This window comes from Drosophila gunungcola, chromosome 3R (assembly GCF_025200985.1).
Source record: "Drosophila gunungcola strain Sukarami chromosome 3R, Dgunungcola_SK_2, whole genome shotgun sequence".
NCBI classification, from domain to species: domain Eukaryota; kingdom Metazoa; phylum Arthropoda; class Insecta; order Diptera; family Drosophilidae; genus Drosophila; species Drosophila gunungcola.
Window position 1 is genome coordinate 20140623 of NC_069139.1, and position 18779 is coordinate 20159401.

Genomic DNA, 18779 nt, shown 5'->3' on the forward strand with positions numbered 1-18779 from the left:
TCTGATTGTCTGGCCACCGCCTGCCAAGATCCCCGGTCCCAGTTATCAGTTTATTAGCCAATTTTCCCATACCGGTTCCCCAATGACAAGCCTGGGTGCTTTGGTTTTTTTACTAAAAATATTGTATTATATTTTCAGGGTAAAATATTCAGTTGCCATAAAATCAATCAATTCTTTTTTCATTTGCTTCGATTTGTTTTATTTTTTTGTTTCATTTTCTTAAAGTATTTTGTTTCTTTTTTTTCGTTTATAATAGTTACACAAATTAGATCACAAAAATGCACGTAAATTACAAAATGAAATTGTACCTCATACCGAAAAACATAGACAAAACTTTAAATGGTGGAAACGAGGCGGGCTTCTGGAGGGATGCCGGGGTGTAGTTTCATCGCTACAGTTCTTACAAATTAAGTGTCGTAAAAAATAGGGTTTAAAGCATATAATCAAATACATGGTTTCGTAGTTTCGCTACCAAAAAAATATAAATTTTGTTCGCGTCACTTGCACAGCGAAGTAGATCAGAGTAAAGTTCGGGCCAACTTATTCAGTAAGTAACCCAGTAATCGGTAATCAATAAACTCAAGAACAAATTCATACAGTTATATCTAGATAGGGTCTTTAGAGATAGAGAGTGAGAGTGTGGGAGTTAATCATATATCATATATTACAGAGTTCCATTATGTTTAAAGTAGTTATTTCTGCTCCTATCATTTTTTCCGCACGGCCCAAACGAAAATCCCTATAAAAGATGCCGGTGCTCAAGAGAGTGCGATGGGTGCTTCAACATAATGCAAAGTCGATGCGTGATACATATACAAATACATAGTTATCTAGTGTTATTAAACGTTTTTAATTCATTTAATACTTGCTTAGATGCCAGGTGACAGATGATAAATGAAAACTTACAATGGTTGGGGATGGAATGGTTGGGGTCTGAACTTTTTAGTGGGCGTTGATTTTGGGATCGGGCTCCAGTGAGTGGTATATATCGTATTTTAAAGCGTAACAGTTTTCTTGCTTGTTTTGTGTATTGTTGTATAAATATATCTCGTTTTATATGTGGTTGCTTGTCACTAGACAAAAGAAAATTACATTTCATTTATATTCTATTTAATATTTGTTAATTTACAGAATCTAGATAGACAAACGCAAGGTATAAACTCAAAAGTTGTCGGTCAGCCTAATTTTGCTTTTAAAATTTTTTAGGCTAAATTAAAATCGAACAAAGTTTCCGGCCATAGCGCAATGGCTAAATAAAAGAGCTTAAAATTAAATCAAGTATACACTTTTACATTCTGTTGTTGATTTTTTTGTTGTTGATTTTTCTCTTCTTTGTTTGTGGGTTGGTTTAAATTAAAGCTTACACTTAAATGTATGTGTACAGATATATTTAAGTAGTATTATGTATATATAGTTATATTTTATATATAAGTATATATAGTTGTATATATATTTAGTAATACGATTCGCGGTTTCAAACTAGTCCCTTGTACGTTGTATGTGTGTGTATGTGTAGGTATTGGTGTGTGTGTGTTAATTTAAGTGTTATGTGCAAACCAGGAACAAGCCAAAAAAAAATTCTTCTGCTTCTCTTGTTTTTCCCAAAACTGATTGCAATTCTGGTTTGAGTGTAAGGTGTTCTTGTTGTAAATGCGCTCACAAAATGTTTAATCAAATTCTAAGCTTACTTAGGTTAACGAACTCTTCAATGTATCGCGTTCGTGCATTTAATTCAGAATTCAAATTTGTTGCTAGATTTCCTACTATTTCGGTTTCTTTTTTTCTGTTTGCTCTGGCGTATTTCTATCGTTTTTTGTTTATATGTATAATAAAGCTGCTCTCTACAATCCTTTGTTGGTTCACTAACAAATTAAGTTACGTTTAGAGTAATGTAATGCAACAGTTTCCCGCAAATTTACATATTTATGTTTCTGTGTATCGTAACATATACATTTACTTCTTATTGTTGTTTCTTTTACTTGAATTAAATATTTTTGGACATTTTTTAAAAAATTTTTAATTTTTGTAATTTTTTTTTTAGGTTTTTCACATTAACGCATAACTATATGATTTTCGAATGTTATTTAATACATGCATATTTCCTGGCTTATGCACACATAACATTTAAGCAGCATATAGAAGATTGTGCCGAACCAGAATCGCAGGTGAGAAATTGCCAAAAAGAAAATACCGAAACTCTTAGCGAAAGCTGCCCGAAAGTGAAAGGGAAATTTAGATTGGGAAATCTCTTTCAGTGAAATCTGTAGACCCCAGATCCGACCTGATGCCGGAATTAGGTCTGCACCAAGCCCCGGATGTCGGAGGCGCCGTTGCTGCTGCTATTGCCGCCACCGCTGCTGCTGTCCACGAACAGTGTGGCGGCATCGATGCCGGACGTGTTCGGTGAGTGCATCACGGCATCGGCCAGCAGATCGTCGCCCACGTCCAGGAAATCGTTAAGAAAGGCGCTGTCCGCCGAGCCGCCGATCGTCTGCTGCAGACACTTTAGGTTCTTATCGGCGATCTCCAGTGCCCGGTCCATGGCCTCGCACTCGGCTTGTTGCACTGCATCGGCACAGTTCCAAGGCGAGGGCAATGGCGATGGCAATTGCGATGGCGGTGGCGGTGGCAGCGGAGGCACACATGGATTAGTATAATGAAAAGCTGAACAAGTAAAATTGTGGTAAAATACACACCGGATTGGAACAGCTCGTTGAAGGCATCGTCCGGCAGCGTGTCGAACACATTTACCAGATCGTGCTCCTCCAGCAAGTGCGCTCCATTCAATGCTATGTCATCTGAAAGAGAAAAAAATAAGATTAGAATTCTGGAAAAATAGTACAATTGGATTCATAATTGCCTTGGTAAATGCAAAACTCAAAGCTTTTGGCTTTTTTTATGCAGATGTTATTAAATGACAGTCGGGTTTAAAACTTACCAGCATCGTTAGCGCCTATCAGCTCCGACTCGCTGAGTCCGCCCAGGCCGGTGTCCTCGGAACTGGCGTACGCCGAGCTGTTCTCGCAAATGCCGAACATGTCCTGGCCGAGCAGATCCGCCGTGTTGGCCAGGATAGCGGGAGCTGCGTGGCCATTGTGCGTGATTGTGTTTGTTGGCTGGCCCATGGCATTGCCAAAGGCCGTGTTGAATGAGGGGAAACTGTGCTGGTTATTGTTATTGTTGCTATAGTTCATATTATTATTATTGTTGAAGTGCACACTATTGTTGTTGTTGTGGTTGCTACAGTTGTTATTGTTGTGCTGGGGCAAGTCGCCACTGGCAGCTGCCAACTGGGCGACAATTTGGCTAATCTCCTCTGCTTTGATATTGGCATTGGACAACAAATTAAGACCCGGATCCAAGTGTTGTTGCTGCGGCTGCTCGGTCTCGAATTTAAACAACGAATCCACCTCCAGCTTGGGCACCAAGAGCGGTTCAAGCTGCTGCTTGGGCTGAAAATCACCGCTGAGTGGAGCCAGCGCTGGCGGAATGGATAGCTGGGGCAAGTTCTGGGCGGCGGGAACCGCAACGGATACATTTGCAGGCGTGTAGGGCAGCTGGGAGTGCGAGGTGGCCGACGAGTGCGAGTTGCTGGCAATGGACTCCAGCGAGGTGGTGCTGCTCTTGCGCTGCATTCCCGCCGACGGAATCACCGGCAGAGTGTTTATCTGGCTGTTGATCTGGGTGACATTTTGCTCGTTCGCCGGTTTTCTGCCACGCTTCTGCGGACGAGGCGCGGGATTTGTGTTCGCCTTGCGCTTGCGCTGCTGCTTTACAGGCACACTTAGCGTGGGCGCATTCGTAACCACTCCCGCGACAGGCAAACTGGCAGCCGCCTGCTTCGGTGCCGGGCGGGCTGCATCCATTCCGGAACGCAGGTGACTGTGTTCCTTACACAGGGCCAGTGTATGCTTCAAATCGAAGACGGGAGCCTTGCAGGCGGTTCCATCCATTCGCCATGCTACGCAGGGCTGGAAAAGCTGCTGCGTGCCGTTGTTCACGATGTGGCGCTCACAGTGTGCCGCCATGCTAAGCGTGGGCTGCTTGCAGCTGGACACCAGGCATCGGTTGCCAATTCCACTGCAAAAGAAAAAACTTGAACTATTGAAACTCACTTAGAAAACTAAGTTAACTTACATTCCCTGCTGCTGACCGGCATGGTCCTGGTACTTGATAAGCATGTTCTGGACGCACTGCAGCCGCTGCTTCGCCGCTCGCATGGGCAGCTCCTGCAGCGATCTAGTGGACAGCAGCTGCAACGCCTGCCGCCTCAAGAGTCCCTTACGGACCGCAATCCGCTCCTCACGTCGATTGCTCTGCGACAGAGGCGAGTCCAGGGCCTGATCTTTGGAGCCATAGTTCAGCCAGTGCTGTTGCAGACAGTAGGGCGAGTCCTCCGGAAAGATTTCTTTCTCACTCAAAGTTGCCGAGCTCCGTTTGGAGGCGGGCTTGCGGCGACGCTGGCGATGAGCCGGATCCGCCTTGTTTGAGGCTGTCAAGGGAGTCGGTTCCTGAGGAGGCGGCATAGAAGTTGGGGGTGATTTCTTTGCTGCCATGCCGTTGTTTCTGTTGTTGTTAGTGCTAGTGATGCCTCTTCTGCCGCCGTTTGAAGCTGCGGACGCTTGACGGACGGCGGCATTGGTATTGGCCACTTTGGAAGACATTTGTTCAGTTTTCTTGGCTAATGCGGGTGCTGATGAGGTTGTTGTGGCTAAAACAGCTTTTGGTGCAATCTCCAGAGAGTTCGTTGAAGCTGGTGCTACCGGAAGCGAGAGCTTTGAGCTTGGGGCAGTCGGTGGAGCCAACTTGGTGCTGAGAACTGCTGGCGGCATCACTTTGAAGCTGGGTGTCAAAGCTGGAACACATGATGTGGGCATCTTCGGTTGCAAGTGCGCTAGCAATGGGGGTGCCGGCATCTCTGGCGGAGTGGGCGGCGTCAGAGGAGTCACCAGTTTCACACCCGCTCCTCGAGAATGTTGCGCTCCTGGCTCAGTTACGACTGCGGCTCCTGCTCCTCCTGTAGCCGCCGCCGCTCCTCCCGCCACTGGTGGCGTTCGGAAAATAACGTTGACGGGTATCTCGTTGAGATCGCTGTCATCCACGCTGTTGCCGGTGGAATGTTTCTGTGGAGCAGCAACCTGGAGTGGAGTCTGCACGGGAACTGCAACTGTACCCGTATTAAAAACCATCAGCGGTGGCGGCTGTGTCTGATTGTAGGTCGTGCCCTGCAACACCGGTTTGTTAAGCGACTCCAACACATTGTTGTTGTTCAGCAACTTGGTGTTGTTATTGTTGTTATTTTGGCAGGCCAGCGGCAAGGTTTTCTTTTTCTTTAAGCACTCCACCTTTTGCAAATGTTGCGCCAGTGTGTTATAATGAAATTTTGATGGCGGCAAAGGTAATCCACCCTTGGGCGACACGGAGATCGGAGCCACCATGGCCGTCACTGCAGCGGTGGCGGGCGCCATGGTGGGCGAAGGTAATGAGGCGGGCGATGTGGGCGGGCTGACCAGCGCAATGGCAACGGTTTGCTGCTGCTGTTGCTGCTGCTGTTGCTGCTGCTGCTGCTGATTTTGCTGCTGGAGAAGCTGTTGGTGTTGCTGCAAAAGGAGCTGCTGTTGATGCTGCGGAAGATGTTGCTGGTGCTGCTGGAGAAGTTGCTGCTGATGCTGTAGTTGTTGTTGCTGCAGAACATGTTGCTGCTGCTGTTGGAGCAACTGTTGCTGGACATGTTGCTGCTTCTGCGATTGCTGCAGCTGCTGCTGCTTTTGCTGTGGCTGCTGCTTCTGCTGTGGTTGCTGCTGGTGCTGCTGCGGATGCTTCTGGATGTTTTCCAGCAGCAGCGGCGTCTGCCACAGCGACGGAGTGTGGGCGTAGAGCGGGGGCGGTGCTGCTGGCGGCTGGCAGGACTCCGAGTTGGCTATTTTGTCCTGCTGCTGCTGCTGCGGGCGTACAATACACACGTTGGTGGCCCGCTTCGGCGAGGGCTGCGACTGCGACTGGGATTGCAGCGGCAACTGCAACTGCAACGCGGGCGACAATGCTGACTGTCTCTGAGATTGCGTGACATGATGGAAATTCGTTGTGGCTGTGTTCCAGAAAGACGCCTGCGCCTTTGCCTCCAGATTCGCATTTCTGCTGGCCGCAGCTGTTGCTGCCGTCTGCCTCTTGTTGCTGCCTCTATTGCTGTCGCTTAGGCGGGCTCTCGATTTCTGCAAAAGGTAAACAAAACAATTGTGTAAAAAGGGGGTTGATGAAGCATTGTTGCATAAACGCAACCAATTATAAAAGGCTGTATAACAGCGTGTTTTCTGAGGAACCTGTTTATTTTCAAGTTCAGGTTCTCAAATTAATACCAATCGTTCTTGCAATTTAAATTTCAAAATTTGTTTGCTATATAATTAGCATAACTTTGACAATTATTAAAATTATTGTGAAAGACTCATAAATAACAAGTTGTTGAAGTACAGTAGTAAAAGATGTTCCGAATTTTTGGCTAACGAAATGTAAGGAAATACCCGTATTCAAGCTTATAATTTTTTTTTATTTAAAGTATTTAAAAAAAACTGAGATGGTGAATTTACTAGCCATTGAAAATATGGGGTTTGAGCCTTTTTATATTTTTGTATTATTTAAATTACGAAATATTGGAGGGGTGCATAATTTTACCACCAACAAGGAGGGGCCTTACAATCTATGAGGATATCAATCGAAAAGGCGAGATATAAACCACCAACCTCTCAAGCCATCCCAACCACCTTGCCATCGATCTTATTAATAACAGCGATTGTCCAAGACGACTAAAAATAATTCAGGTCGTTGACTTTCTATTCAGATTCGAGACAGCATTTAATGCTGCGACTTGGTTGAAAAACAACCATTATTATTTTAGTACCCTAACTTGTCTTAAACTTAATTTGCCGTGCATTATAAATTTAATAACCAAGCCAATGTATGTAATCTTCTGACCAAAACGTTTTTGAACAGGGAGGGACGTATCTTCCCAAAAAAAGGTTCTGAATCCTAGACAGAATATTCTTGCTTGAGTGCCTTACCTGTGCTTTGAATAAAACGGGCGGAAGGACGGCCACAGTCTCTGTGAAGGCATAGGGATCCGAGTCCTCGGACGTCGTCTTGCCGGCAATACTCTCCACTGGCGTCAGCGTTGCTACTGTTGTGGCCGCTGCTGTTGCTGTTGCTATGGTTATTGATGTTGCTGCTGCAGTAGCTGTTGCTGATGCAGTTGCAGTTGCTGCTGCAGTGGCTGTGGCAATCCTCCTGGTGGCTGTGCTCTTGGCTAATGTGGCTGTTGAGGTGGCTGAATGGAATTTGGAGGCTTGCTGACATGACATGTCCAATGTGAAGCCGTTGCCGCTTTTGTTTCCTTTTCTTTCGGCACTTCCTGCTGCTGCTGCTCGTGTTCTTTTGTTGTGTTATCTTTTTCGGCTTTTGTTACGTTACTTGACCTGCAATTTAGACACAAAAAAATCAATAAGTTTAAAGTTCAAAAGGAATACGTCATAGATGGGCGTTGTCACGTGCTCTCAGCCAAAATGCATTCGCACATACCATACACACACACACTTGCACTCTCTCCCTTTCACACAAACGAATGCCATAATAAAAACAAACTACAATCAAAATAAATAAATCTGCTCGCCGAATAACCAGTTCAAGTGAATCGTTCGTTGCTTTCTTTCCGCTTCGCTTCTGCCTTCTCTTTCTCCTCCCCTTTCTCCGCTTCTCTCTTCTCCTCTGTTTTTTATTTTCTGCTTTGGGTGCCGCTTGGCACCGCCGTCGTTAATAACAAATACAAATGCTGATAGCGCAGCAAAATCGCAATAATTAAAAATAATAAACCCAGACAAACAATCACATGAAAACACTTGCGTCCAAAATTATAACACTTTACTTTCAAGGTTTAAACTGAAACGCATTAATTGTTTATTATTGTCTCACGCACTGAATTGACTATAAGTGTAAACTTATGTACATACATAAATAGGCAACTAATTAGCATCAATGTTTTTTTTAATCATATTTCTATTTGAACTTAAGTCAAACATTTAAGTATTTGTAAAAAATTAACAATAAACAAATAAATTCACTTCGATTTATGTATACAAAATACATGGTCAATTGCACTTTTAATTAATTTTTCCTGAATAAATCAAATATTTAATAAAAAGGAAGGAATATTATAAATTTCAACGCTATTTTCTTGACCACAACTGTTTGCTGACCAAGCGATTGAAAAAAATTTCACACAAATTTGCATGCTAAGCAAATCAAAGAAGCACGTTTGTGTACACAAATGTATGGAAAACGAAACAAAAACAACTGCGTAGGAATACTATAATCTTATTGAGCTTAGCGAAACAACAATTATTGGGGCAGAGAAAGAAAACAGAGACGGCGAAAGAAAAAAACCGGACGAGAAGAGCAACAAGATAAGCGCAAATCGGGGGCGAATTGCTGGACTTTCCAGCGAATCGGGGAAGAAATGGAGAAATGCTTGAAGAATGATTCGGTATAATTATACACAATACCATATACACATAGAGAAATATGACGGGGAACATTTTTACATTTCCGCTCAGTGTGCTCATTGTTTTCAGCTTTTGATTAGTTTCGCACGTATTGATTTCCATTCCGGCCGGGAAGGCAAGCATTTTATGATTACAATATGTATGTGTACATAAGCCTGGGGAGAACAAGTTATCCAAGTTATAGCTGCGAGTGGAATGCTTCTTTGTTTGTTTATGCTTTCTTTACGTTTTCCGAGAAAGAAGGAAATGACTTTGAAAGCATTTGCCAGTTCCCTTCGCCCCACAAATCCCCCCTTTTCACGGTTCCACACCCACTAACGCATTCACCACGGCTCCTTGGCTATTCGTGTATTTGTGAGTGCAGGTGTGTACGTGACACTTTTGTTTATGTTTCTTATTTTTACTTATTCATCAGTCGAACGGTGGGAAGACATTGAAAGATCTTTAAGGCTAAAACCCACTGAATACACTTCGAGCATAACTCAAGCAACTCCAGTCTGAACCTCCTACAACATGAAGAATTAATGTCGTTTCCCTTGGATAACCTTTGGTCGTCACTGTGGCCATATGAGGCTTAAGAATTTGCGATTGAGTACACAACAATATCAAATGTCTTAATAAATTTAAAACTGAATAACAACTTTTTGTTGTGCTTATCTTAGTCAGTCAGAAGCCTCGAACATAATATATATTTTTTAAGAATTATCGGCCTGCCTTCAAATATAATGTATTTCTATAACGATTTATTTATCGGTACATTACAATAGTTTCAAATTATATATAGTTTAATGCTAAGATACGCTTAAAAATATTCTTTTCAATTTATCATATCGACATTTTCCTCACGATACACCTCAATAACACCAAGTAAAGGTTTTTGATCTCAAGCCCGCAGACGAATACGAAGTCCAAGATTTTAGCGTACAAACAAAAGAGAGAGGGAGAAGGAGGAAACCGCACAAAAGCGAACTGTCGATAATTGCAAATAATGACGATGCTGGGAATTTGTTATTGTTTGCTTTTGTTGTTCTTTCAAGCGATCTCCACCAAGCAAGTCGTTGGTTTTTGGCCATTTTAGGTCTTAAATGTTAACTCGTTTTTTTGGTCCAACTTGGAAACACGCTCGAATGATAAGAAGCGGAGACAAGAAACGAGAAACAAGAAAAGCCAAAGAACGCCGAGACAAAAGAAGTCAAAGCTGCAGAGACAAGCCATCGAACCTGAACAAAAAGTACAAGACAAGCGGGTAGAAACCTTACAATTCGCCGCTGGATGCTGGAAAAAAACTGAGATCAGTGATCTTTAGAATCTTAATTCTAAATGTCTAAACTTTATATTGAAGGAAGAGCGGCTGGGAAATGAAATAAAAGATGTCAAACTAAATGGAATCATGAAATCAAATGTCTTTCAGAATTGTACTTTATACTGCAACATTAATGAAACGTTTTTCAAAAGACGAAACTACATTCCAATTCTAGAAGTGAAACTAGGAAAAACTAAATTAAACATTTTATTTTAAAGTATGCCTTCTTTGACAGTGATTCGACATTAAATCTTAAAACGAAATAGAAAGGAATAATTAATAGGGGAAAACTACTGAAATCACAGCAATTCAATATTGATTTTCTATATTTGGAATTGCTATGATACGAGTATGTACTTTGGTGTTTATAGAAAACAGTGAAACGTGCGCAGTACTTCAAGTTTAATTATCATCGAAGCCAACATGTTCTCAAACCCCCATGTGGTTTTAAATTGGTGGTTGAACACAGAGCAAAAACTCATCCTAATTAATCCCAACTATAAGTGAAAAGCTCTTAGTTAAAGTAAAAATGGTTGCGAATTATTAGTAAACAGTGTGTAACATTAATGTTTAATCGTCAGCGCATATAAAAAGTATAAATTCCGGCGATGGATCCGATAAATAATTTTAAAATAACGTCAAATGTCCGTACAATGTTCCTGAATTAGTAAACTTTAAAATTGAACAACCAGTATAAGACAAAGAATGATTAAAGTAGTAACTAAGTCATTCTTAACTTTAGATTTCTGCATTATAAAGACTTTAAATTAAATGACGACTGGCTTACTGATAGAATACTTGATTTGGAACGCATATGCAATGGAATAATAGATAATGTTCATGGATTTTCAAGGCGATTAGCCTGCTGCTACTCTAACATTAATAGACAATTTAGAGGCACCTTTTGGCAGAACTGCTGAGAACGAGAAAACCCGCGGGGTAAACGCATGCCGTGGAACACGAAGGTTGTTGGCTCGAGAAACCGTGCTCAAAGGTCTGTTGGTTAAGCGAGCTACGGATAGATGGATGGGTCGGTACGGTTTGGCCAGGTAAGCGACCAGGTAAGCAGATAGGCGGGCAGGCAGGCAGAAAGCCGGTCGAGAGGTTAATTACGAGAGCAAAGCGTTTCCAGGCGTTACGCTCACTGAGCTACAGAGGCATGAAAACACCAAAACTGGAAAACATACGAGTACGACTACCAGTTGAATAGTGTTCAGCATGCTGGTAGAAAATTATTTGCAACACATTTGTAAATACCAGTCCCTAACACCCCATTCTCCTAGTTTTTATCGTAAACATTGTAGCTCTTTAAAAATGTTTCTCAATGTTACACAGGTTTTTAGGAAGTTAGGTGTTTTACAATAGATGTGTTACAACATTATAGCAATATATTAAAATATAGGCACTATTCATAATATATGCACCCTCGAAAGGTCTATAAAATTATCACGATTTTTTTTTAACAAAAAGAGAATTTACATAGATAGTTCTTACTAATTACATTTTATAAGGATATAAAATATTATAGTTTTACAAACTTTTTATATTAAAACATGTCGATTTGTCAGCATCATTTTAACATGACACGAGAATGATTCAGAAACAAGTTGATAAGAGTGATATTCATAACGTAAACAAGTAATGTTTAAAAATAGAGATGATTGACTTGTGTTTTCATTACTTCGACGATAAGCGTGAGATATCATTCCTATATTTTCGGCGCGCTTTCATGCTATTTGCAGACTCGTCGACATTGACGCACAGCAGAAATTGCATTTAAATGCACATTACAGCGCAGGAAAGAGGCAGAAAGGCCGGGCCCGAACCCGTTTGCTGCTTCCTTCATAACCGGAAACTGAAGGCTAAATTGTGCAAAGCAAAAAAAAAGCAAGCACAGAAAAAAAGAAAAAAAAAAGCGTAATATAATGACGAGGGGCTGAACCACCGCAAAGGCAGCTGGAGATTCAGATGGAGAGGTAAAAGCCAAGAGCCAAAACAGCCAGACATGCGGTTCAGTTTATTCAGTCAGCCAGGCAGCGAAGCCAAACGAACTCCATCTGCAGCCCCACTTGGCCACTTTTACATCGCACGTAGGCCCGTCCACTTCCCACAGGGGCTCTGCCTCCAGAGCACAGCCACAGTGGACTCTGGCTAGGGAAACCTTGGGAGTGTTGCCAAAATGTGCCATAAAACAGGGAACATTTATCTTGCTCTTTTTGGCCCCAAACAAACTCAAATCGTGAGTCATGGGTATTATTTGGGTTTTACATTCACAGATTTTGTGTCTCACTTTTCTTAACGATTTCACGACAAAAAACCAATAAACATTAATGGGTTTTTAAATGTTAAATAAACTTTCAAAATATGAATCACTGATTTATTCAAATTATTATTGACTTCGATTTTGCGATTTTAAAACTCTGGCAGGCAGGCGGTATTTAATTAAAGAGTTAAAGCTTTTTGCGGTTGTTTTTGAAACGTTGTAGAGTGTATATAATTTTTAATAAAATTTTAATTTAAATCCAAAATAAATAAAATCGGTTAAAGCACGTTTTCTTATCTTCATGTGGCGATTAAACCACCCAAATTGCAGACAAAGTTAGCTTTTATCTTAACCAAAAATAATTTGAAAACGAGCATAAAAATAATTTTTGATGGCCATCTAAGCTGTTCACTTTAGACATTTTTAATTAAATAATAATTTTATTTAAACCATTTTAGTACCCAAGATTTGTCTGTTAGGTATGTAAGTTTGTATAAAAACTTCCTTTAACCTTGAAATTTTATGTTATTATTTTTTCTTGGGCAACCACATACAAGTTTTTTTAACGATTATTTTTTAACTATTGTATAATTATGAGGCGAATTAAGTAAAAACAAAATAAAACATCCGAGGTTTCCGATCACTATTTCGTTTTTTATTTGAAGTGTATGAAATTTTGGGGTTTAGGTTGTTTTTTTTTGTTGTTACTGAGCGGCAGCTGTTGTTGGTATGGAAAGCACACACATCTGTTCCGTTAAAGCCAATTTAACGATTGTCTCGGTATCTCAGACTTTTTTCAACACTTTGGAACATTTTTGGCAATATAAACACTCTCAAACATGCAGGAGGGAAGTGTCACCAATAAACAAATCACAAAACTAAACAAAACCAATTACGAATTCCGTGTAAATGAACTTTTGGTGGGGAGCGCGTTTGGAATTTCTTTTAGCGTTTTGTTTGTCACCCGCTTTGCGGGTGTGTTTATGTGAGGGGAGGGCACTTGAGAATCGCTGTTGCCGGCGTTTTTATGATTTCTCTTGTTCTCCTTCCGCTCTTTTTCTTTTTTTCCAGCCAGTCGCCCTCGCCCTTTTTTCTGATTCTCTTTTGCGGCTCTTTCGCTTCCTTCCCCCACAGCCCCCACACAACACATACACTTGCTTTTCGAGTTGCACATGCAGGGTCGTTTTGATTTTAACCGCCCTTTGATTCCTGGCATTTAATCATTTTCGGCTTTGGCAGATTTTCCGTTTCTTTGCTTTGACGATTTTTGATGCAAAACAAGAATGCGTCACGGGCCACACACACACACTCACACAGGCACATGCACAGTGGGGCCGAAAAACGAGAGCGACGAGAGCGAACAAATTTACCCAACCGTCTGATGACGATTCAAACGTCAAAGTGGCGCCGCGCAACGTACTTGGTTTTTGTTGTTTGAGTACCCTTCCCATGGACAGGGTTGTCATCTCACCTCGAATCTGAAAACGGGCCAAATAAAACTGCGTTTCGAAACAGAAAAATTACATTGATCTCGTACATAACAAAAAGCACGGATTCGCACTTATTAAAGCAAAAATTAACCGGGTTGACATTAAAATAAGCTCTTTTCAGCACATTTTAGCAGGCGTCTCGGCAACCCTGGCCCGCCTCTCACACACACACACACTATTACGCCAGCACAGACCTGGGAATTTTTTGCTGCAAAAAATTTTTCTTCGCACCAACAATTCCACTTTCAAATGCAATTTTCACCCCTTTATCTTGGCGCTGCGTACTTAAGGCGAACTCCTGGCTGTGGGCAAATGTGTACTGCAGCACTTTCTGGTGTTTCAATTAAGCATAAAACGCGTTTTATGATTAAAATTGTAATTTTTCGTTGCAGTCGGGCTGAGAGAACACGGGCTGACAAGATGGCGGACAGCTCTGTGCGCTCTCCACACCAATACAGGCGCGCCCAATCACACACACACGGTCACTCGGAACCAGTACCTGGGTGTGTTTGTGCGTGGCGTTGCCAGACTGCCGGATAAGAAGAATGTACCGCGCACTCGTTGTGTACCTAATTTACTGGTTATTTGAATTTAACACGTCTGATAAGGAAGGGAAAATTGTTTTGATGAGATACCGCATTTTATGATCGCTTGGTGCTAGCATTTGACGTAATAACATGGAAATTTGTTCAGGTTTCTTATTACACATGCTTACACTTAAAAAACTTACAAAATATCAGATACGAAAAAAAACAAGATTTTAAAGTACTTTAAAAATAAAATGTAGTAGAAAGACTTCTTTCTTTATGTACATAATTGCAAATTGTTTCAGCAAACATATTATAAATTGGAAGCAACATTTTTGAATAGTTGATTTGTGTTTTTATTTTAATATTTGATGCATGTATTGATGGTATTTCCTATCATTTTAGTGTATCACATTTTCGATCCTCGATCTAAAATTCTGATAAACATTAAAACACCATAATGAAGTATGGAAAACAGAAAAAAGGGTTGGATGAGTTTTGAAACAAGTCATAAAAGTATACAGTTTCAAAATGTAAACAATTATTTGCTGGTGTTCAGGGGGTTAAAAAGCTCTACCAAGCACCCGGTTGCACAACTACGATTATGTTATCAGGGGGTTCCGAAAGCGACTCACTCTCTGGTAATTCACAGGCCGAACTTAGTGCTAGTCTCAGTCGCGATCTCAGTCTCATTCCTACTCGATCCGCTGCTCGTCTGAAATCGCAGCGGCTTTAGGCTGTATCGTATCTGATCGATCCGGTCCGGCATGGGAAGTTTCCCAGCTCTACTTGTTGTTGTCGGCTCGCTGGCATTGGGCGCGAATGGTGAGTGCACGGAATACGGAATCGTAAACAAGTCTGGCAGTGAACTTAACGCGGCCCGATCTCCGTTCTTTCAGCTCAACTCCCCCTGAATTGCGTGTCGAAAGTCCCGAGTGGCCGGGTCACCGGTCACTGCATTTCGATCCGAGACTGTGACTTCTTTATGCGGATCCTGGTCTCCAGCAATCTGACCCAAAACGATCGCAGTCTGCTCCGCGAGAATCAGTGCGGGTTGCGGGGCAGCGACGTTCAGGTGGGTGATTCACCGGAAAGATACCGAATTAAACTCGAATCGAAACCACAACTCGAACCATAAAGCGCAACAAATAACAAGCTCGATAACTCAGGCCTGTCCTGTATTCACTTTCACTGATAGTGCGTAATATTCAGATTTCTTTTGAAAAGTAGAGATTAAAACATTAAATAATACTTGGTTTATAAATAGATAGGAAATTTAAAAAAAATCTTTAATCGGTAAGATTATGATAAACATGATCTATCTATATAGTCTATATGTTATTTATATTAAAAAAACTTGATTTCAAAGGTCTGTTCCAGTTTTGACTTTTCTGTATTATTGATAATTTTAGTTTTTATAAAACGAGAGATAATAGGAAAAGCTTTTATTTTGGTTGTCGGTATCAGTTTGAACTTATCAATTTACATTTTTGCGATTATTTAGATTTTAAAAAAACTTGCGATAATAACAGAAATTTAGTATTTTACGAGAACTTAAATTATCAGTTTTTAAAGTTGGATTTGTTTATAAAATCTCAAAACCATACAAAGAATCCAGGGAATTTTTAAATTTAAAGTTGATCTTATTTCGAAAAAATAGTTTAAGTATTGAGGACCGTTTTTTGGAACATTATTTTAGAATCTGTTTTTTAACCAAAGTTGGAGTTACCTTATCTATTTGACAGTATATTTATTATTATTTTTTAATCCCATCTGTGTTTTTTGGTTTCTATACAAATTAAAAAAAATTGTTTTGTTTTAGAATTTGTTGAGTCTAATTGAAACCTTTTTTCATTCGCTAGGTCTGCTGCCCCAGCACCGCCGGTTTGGGAGCCTTGACCCACCCACTGCTGCCCAGGGATTGTGGATCGGTTCGCTGGCAGCGTTCGAATGACACGGAGACGCGGATCAGGGAGTTTCCCTGGCTGGCCCTTATCGAGTACACCCGGGGTGAGTTTGAGGCTTCTCAGTGATAGGTCAAGTAAATCACTTTCTGCCATTCCGCCTCCAGGCAATCAAGAGAAGATCCATGCCTGTGGTGGCGTGCTTATCAGCGATCGCTATGTGCTGACTGCTGCCCACTGTGTGGCTCAGGCGGCGGCCAGCAATCTGCAGATTACAGCGGTTCGCCTGGGCGAATGGGACACCAGCACGAATCCGGACTGCCAGTTCCACAAGGACACCCAGGTGGCGGACTGTGCCCCGGCCTATCAGGACATAGCCGTGGAGGAGTTGCTGCCCCATCCTCGGTACAGCCGAACCGACCGGACGCAGGTCAACGACATCGCCCTCGTCCGTCTGGCAAGTCCTGCGCAATTGAACGACTTTGTGTTGCCCATTTGCCTGCCCAACAAGCAGCTGCGAGCGGACGAACTGGAGGGCCTGGAAACCGAAGTGGCCGGTTGGCAGGCCCTGACCTCGCCGCGCATGCGCAAAAGCTATGTGACCATCAGCTCCATCAAGGAGTGCCAGCGGAAGTACGCCGACCAGCAGTTGGGCATCCAGGCCTCCCAGCTCTGTGGGTTGGCTAACTCCAAGGAGTGCCACGGCAACGCCGGCGGACCCCTGATGCTGTTCAAAAACGACGGCTACCTACTGGGCGGACTGGTGTCCTTCGGACCAGTGCCCTGCCCCAATCCCGACTGGCCGGACGTCTACACGCGTGTGGCCTCCTACATCGATTGGATTCACGACAGCCTGAGGGCCTAGAACTGGTCTTGGTGTTGAATATATTTTCAGTAGATGTTTGGTGCCAAAAACGTAATTGGCTAAAAAGAAAAGGATTCAATTAAATTCCATATTTTTGACCCATTACATAATTTGAAACTCTTTAGTTTCATTTCAACGAGCAACGTTTGATTTAATGCCTAATTTCATTGCAACATATTTAACAATTTTGAATGGTGGTGAAGTATTCATTATTTTCCAAAGAATAAAGCATGTGTAATCGGTACCTTGCATGTTTAAGAGCCCTAATCCTACGGAAGAAGTAATTGCACTGACAATGTGGGGGCTTTTATTATGGCAATCCAAAGAAGTGATAACATCCTCGATGATCTTTGGATCTCGCGTCACTAAAAATGGCACTGGTCCCATCCAAGTTAAAATGTTCGATGCTTGGTACGAAACCTCAATCCACCTATTGTTGAAGTAGTTTAAATGTATTCCAGTACGTTGTAGACATTGATGCTTAGCATTTACGATTTTCGATGATATTTTCCACGGAACTGCCAAGAATGGGTAACCTTAAGGGTCCGGGCACTCTGAACATTAACATATATAAACGGCGCCGACTCCATAAGAAGTATATCCAAAAAACGGCTACGGCGGCCAATAGCAAGTGAATTGTTAGCATCCTCTTTATTTCCGCAACTTTGTGAACAATCACCTTAAATCAAGATTTACACACTGATTAGATTTCAAGCTTCGGCTAAGGTTTTTATAGATATAAAAGTCGATAAATGATTACACTCAAAGAAAAAAAAAAATAAAATAAAATAAAAAAAAAACAAAAGATGTCAAAAGTTCAAACGTACAAATTTTGAGCAGAACAAGATATTGAAATCAAGTTCGATTTAATCTGAATTAAAGAACTAACTTTCTTAGTACCTTAGAGTTCTGAAAATGAATTCAGAATGAAAAGGATTTAATTGATAACTCTTGCGAATGTTTCAAGTTAAATTTAAATGCAGACATAAATTTATTTTGAATGTTCGTTCTTAAATTCTATGCTCCTTTTTATTCGTACTACATTTCTTTGTGCGTAAGTTTTTTACAAATCCTAAATTATTCAAATATATAATGGCCTTAATTAAGCGAGAATTTGAATATCGTAAAAACTCATTGATTTTAATTGTACATCCAGGGGCGGATCTGAAGATATGTTTATTAAACATTTTAAACGATTCATAAAGATTATCGACCTAAGTAAGTGAGAACCTGGACAACATATAATTTGCAAGATACTTTTAAAAAATCAGGGGCGAATACAGGCACATTTAGGGTGGTATATATTTTAATAGGTGCTAGGGGGCGCTAAGTCCACTTATCCCCCTGTGAATCCGCACATGCTCCGAAACTTGATATATCTCAATTGCCGAGCAAGTACAAACTAATCCAACAGAGCCTGCAATTTTGAAAACCTGAACTAAAACGTTCATTTTTATGGTACACAATTTTTAATTAGAGGAAAAGTCGGAACAAATTGTAAATGTAACCAACTTTGTTTTAAACACCGAAAATATTTTATTTAATATGAAAACATTTGGATTTACCATGATCTTTCTCTGGGTGTAGGTAATATTTATACCTTTGCAGAAGGTGTTAAAATTTCAGTAACGCAGTGAAGGAGACATTTCCGACCTCATAAGGTATCTATATTCTTGATCCTGATACCGTAGAATGTGTTATGAAAGAAGGAAGATCATTGATGAATAAAGTAAATAGCAAATATTAGTGTAACATTTTAGAATTACGGTTTAAGTTTCATTTAAATCGTCGTAGCTTCAATGTTTTTAAACATACACGCATATAAATCGAAATTTAAATGTTTTGATTTTGGCAATTCAAATTGGAGAACATTTCTTG

At 41.1% G+C, this 18779-nt stretch overlaps 2 protein-coding genes across 10 annotated transcripts; one reads left to right on the forward strand and one right to left on the reverse strand.

Moving 5' to 3' along the window:
- Window positions 1-196: 196 nt before the first annotated feature.
- On the reverse strand, window positions 197-14030 carry LOC128266489 (mucin-5AC). Of its 9 annotated transcripts, none has more exons than XM_053003042.1 (6): window positions 13891-14030; window positions 7056-7466; window positions 4138-6212; window positions 2939-4080; window positions 2697-2798; window positions 197-2565 (listed from the first exon to the last, which is right to left on the reverse strand). In XM_053003042.1, the coding sequence occupies exons 2-6, from the start codon at window positions 7350-7352 to the stop codon at window positions 2294-2296; spliced, it is 3888 nt and encodes a 1295-aa protein (XP_052859002.1). In that variant the 5' UTR covers window positions 7353-7466; window positions 13891-14030; the 3' UTR covers window positions 197-2293. The 9 variants fall into 9 exon arrangements, with proteins under 9 accessions (XP_052859002.1, XP_052859003.1, XP_052859000.1 ...); XM_053003043.1 differs by having other exon boundaries at window positions 13837-14011; XM_053003040.1 differs by having other exon boundaries at window positions 13800-14011.
- Window positions 14031-14790: 760 nt separating this feature from the next.
- Window positions 14791-17018, forward strand: LOC128266494 (serine protease easter). Its single transcript, XM_053003065.1, has 4 exons — window positions 14791-14957; window positions 15032-15207; window positions 15995-16142; window positions 16204-17018. The coding sequence occupies exons 1-4, from the start codon at window positions 14900-14902 to the stop codon at window positions 16899-16901; spliced, it is 1080 nt and encodes a 359-aa protein (XP_052859025.1). The 5' UTR covers window positions 14791-14899; the 3' UTR covers window positions 16902-17018.
- Window positions 17019-18779: the final 1761 nt, after the last annotated feature.

Coding starts and splice junctions, on each gene's coding strand:
- LOC128266489 (XM_053003042.1), bottom strand. CDS start 7,352: ATGTCATGTCAGCAAGCCTCCAAATTCCATTCAGCCACCTCAACAGCC. Junction 4,081..4,137: donor GCCGGTCAGCAGCAGGGAAT/GTAAGTTAACTT, acceptor TTTCTTTTGCAG/TGGAATTGGCAACCGATGCC. Junction 2,799..2,938: donor GATAGGCGCTAACGATGCTG/GTAAGTTTTAAA, acceptor TTTCTCTTTCAG/ATGACATAGCATTGAATGGA.
- LOC128266494 (XM_053003065.1), top strand. CDS start 14,900: ATGGGAAGTTTCCCAGCTCTACTTGTTGTTGTCGGCTCGCTGGCATTG. Junction 14,958..15,031: donor GCTGGCATTGGGCGCGAATG/GTGAGTGCACGG, acceptor CCGTTCTTTCAG/CTCAACTCCCCCTGAATTGC. Junction 15,208..15,994: donor TGCGGGGCAGCGACGTTCAG/GTGGGTGATTCA, acceptor TTCATTCGCTAG/GTCTGCTGCCCCAGCACCGC.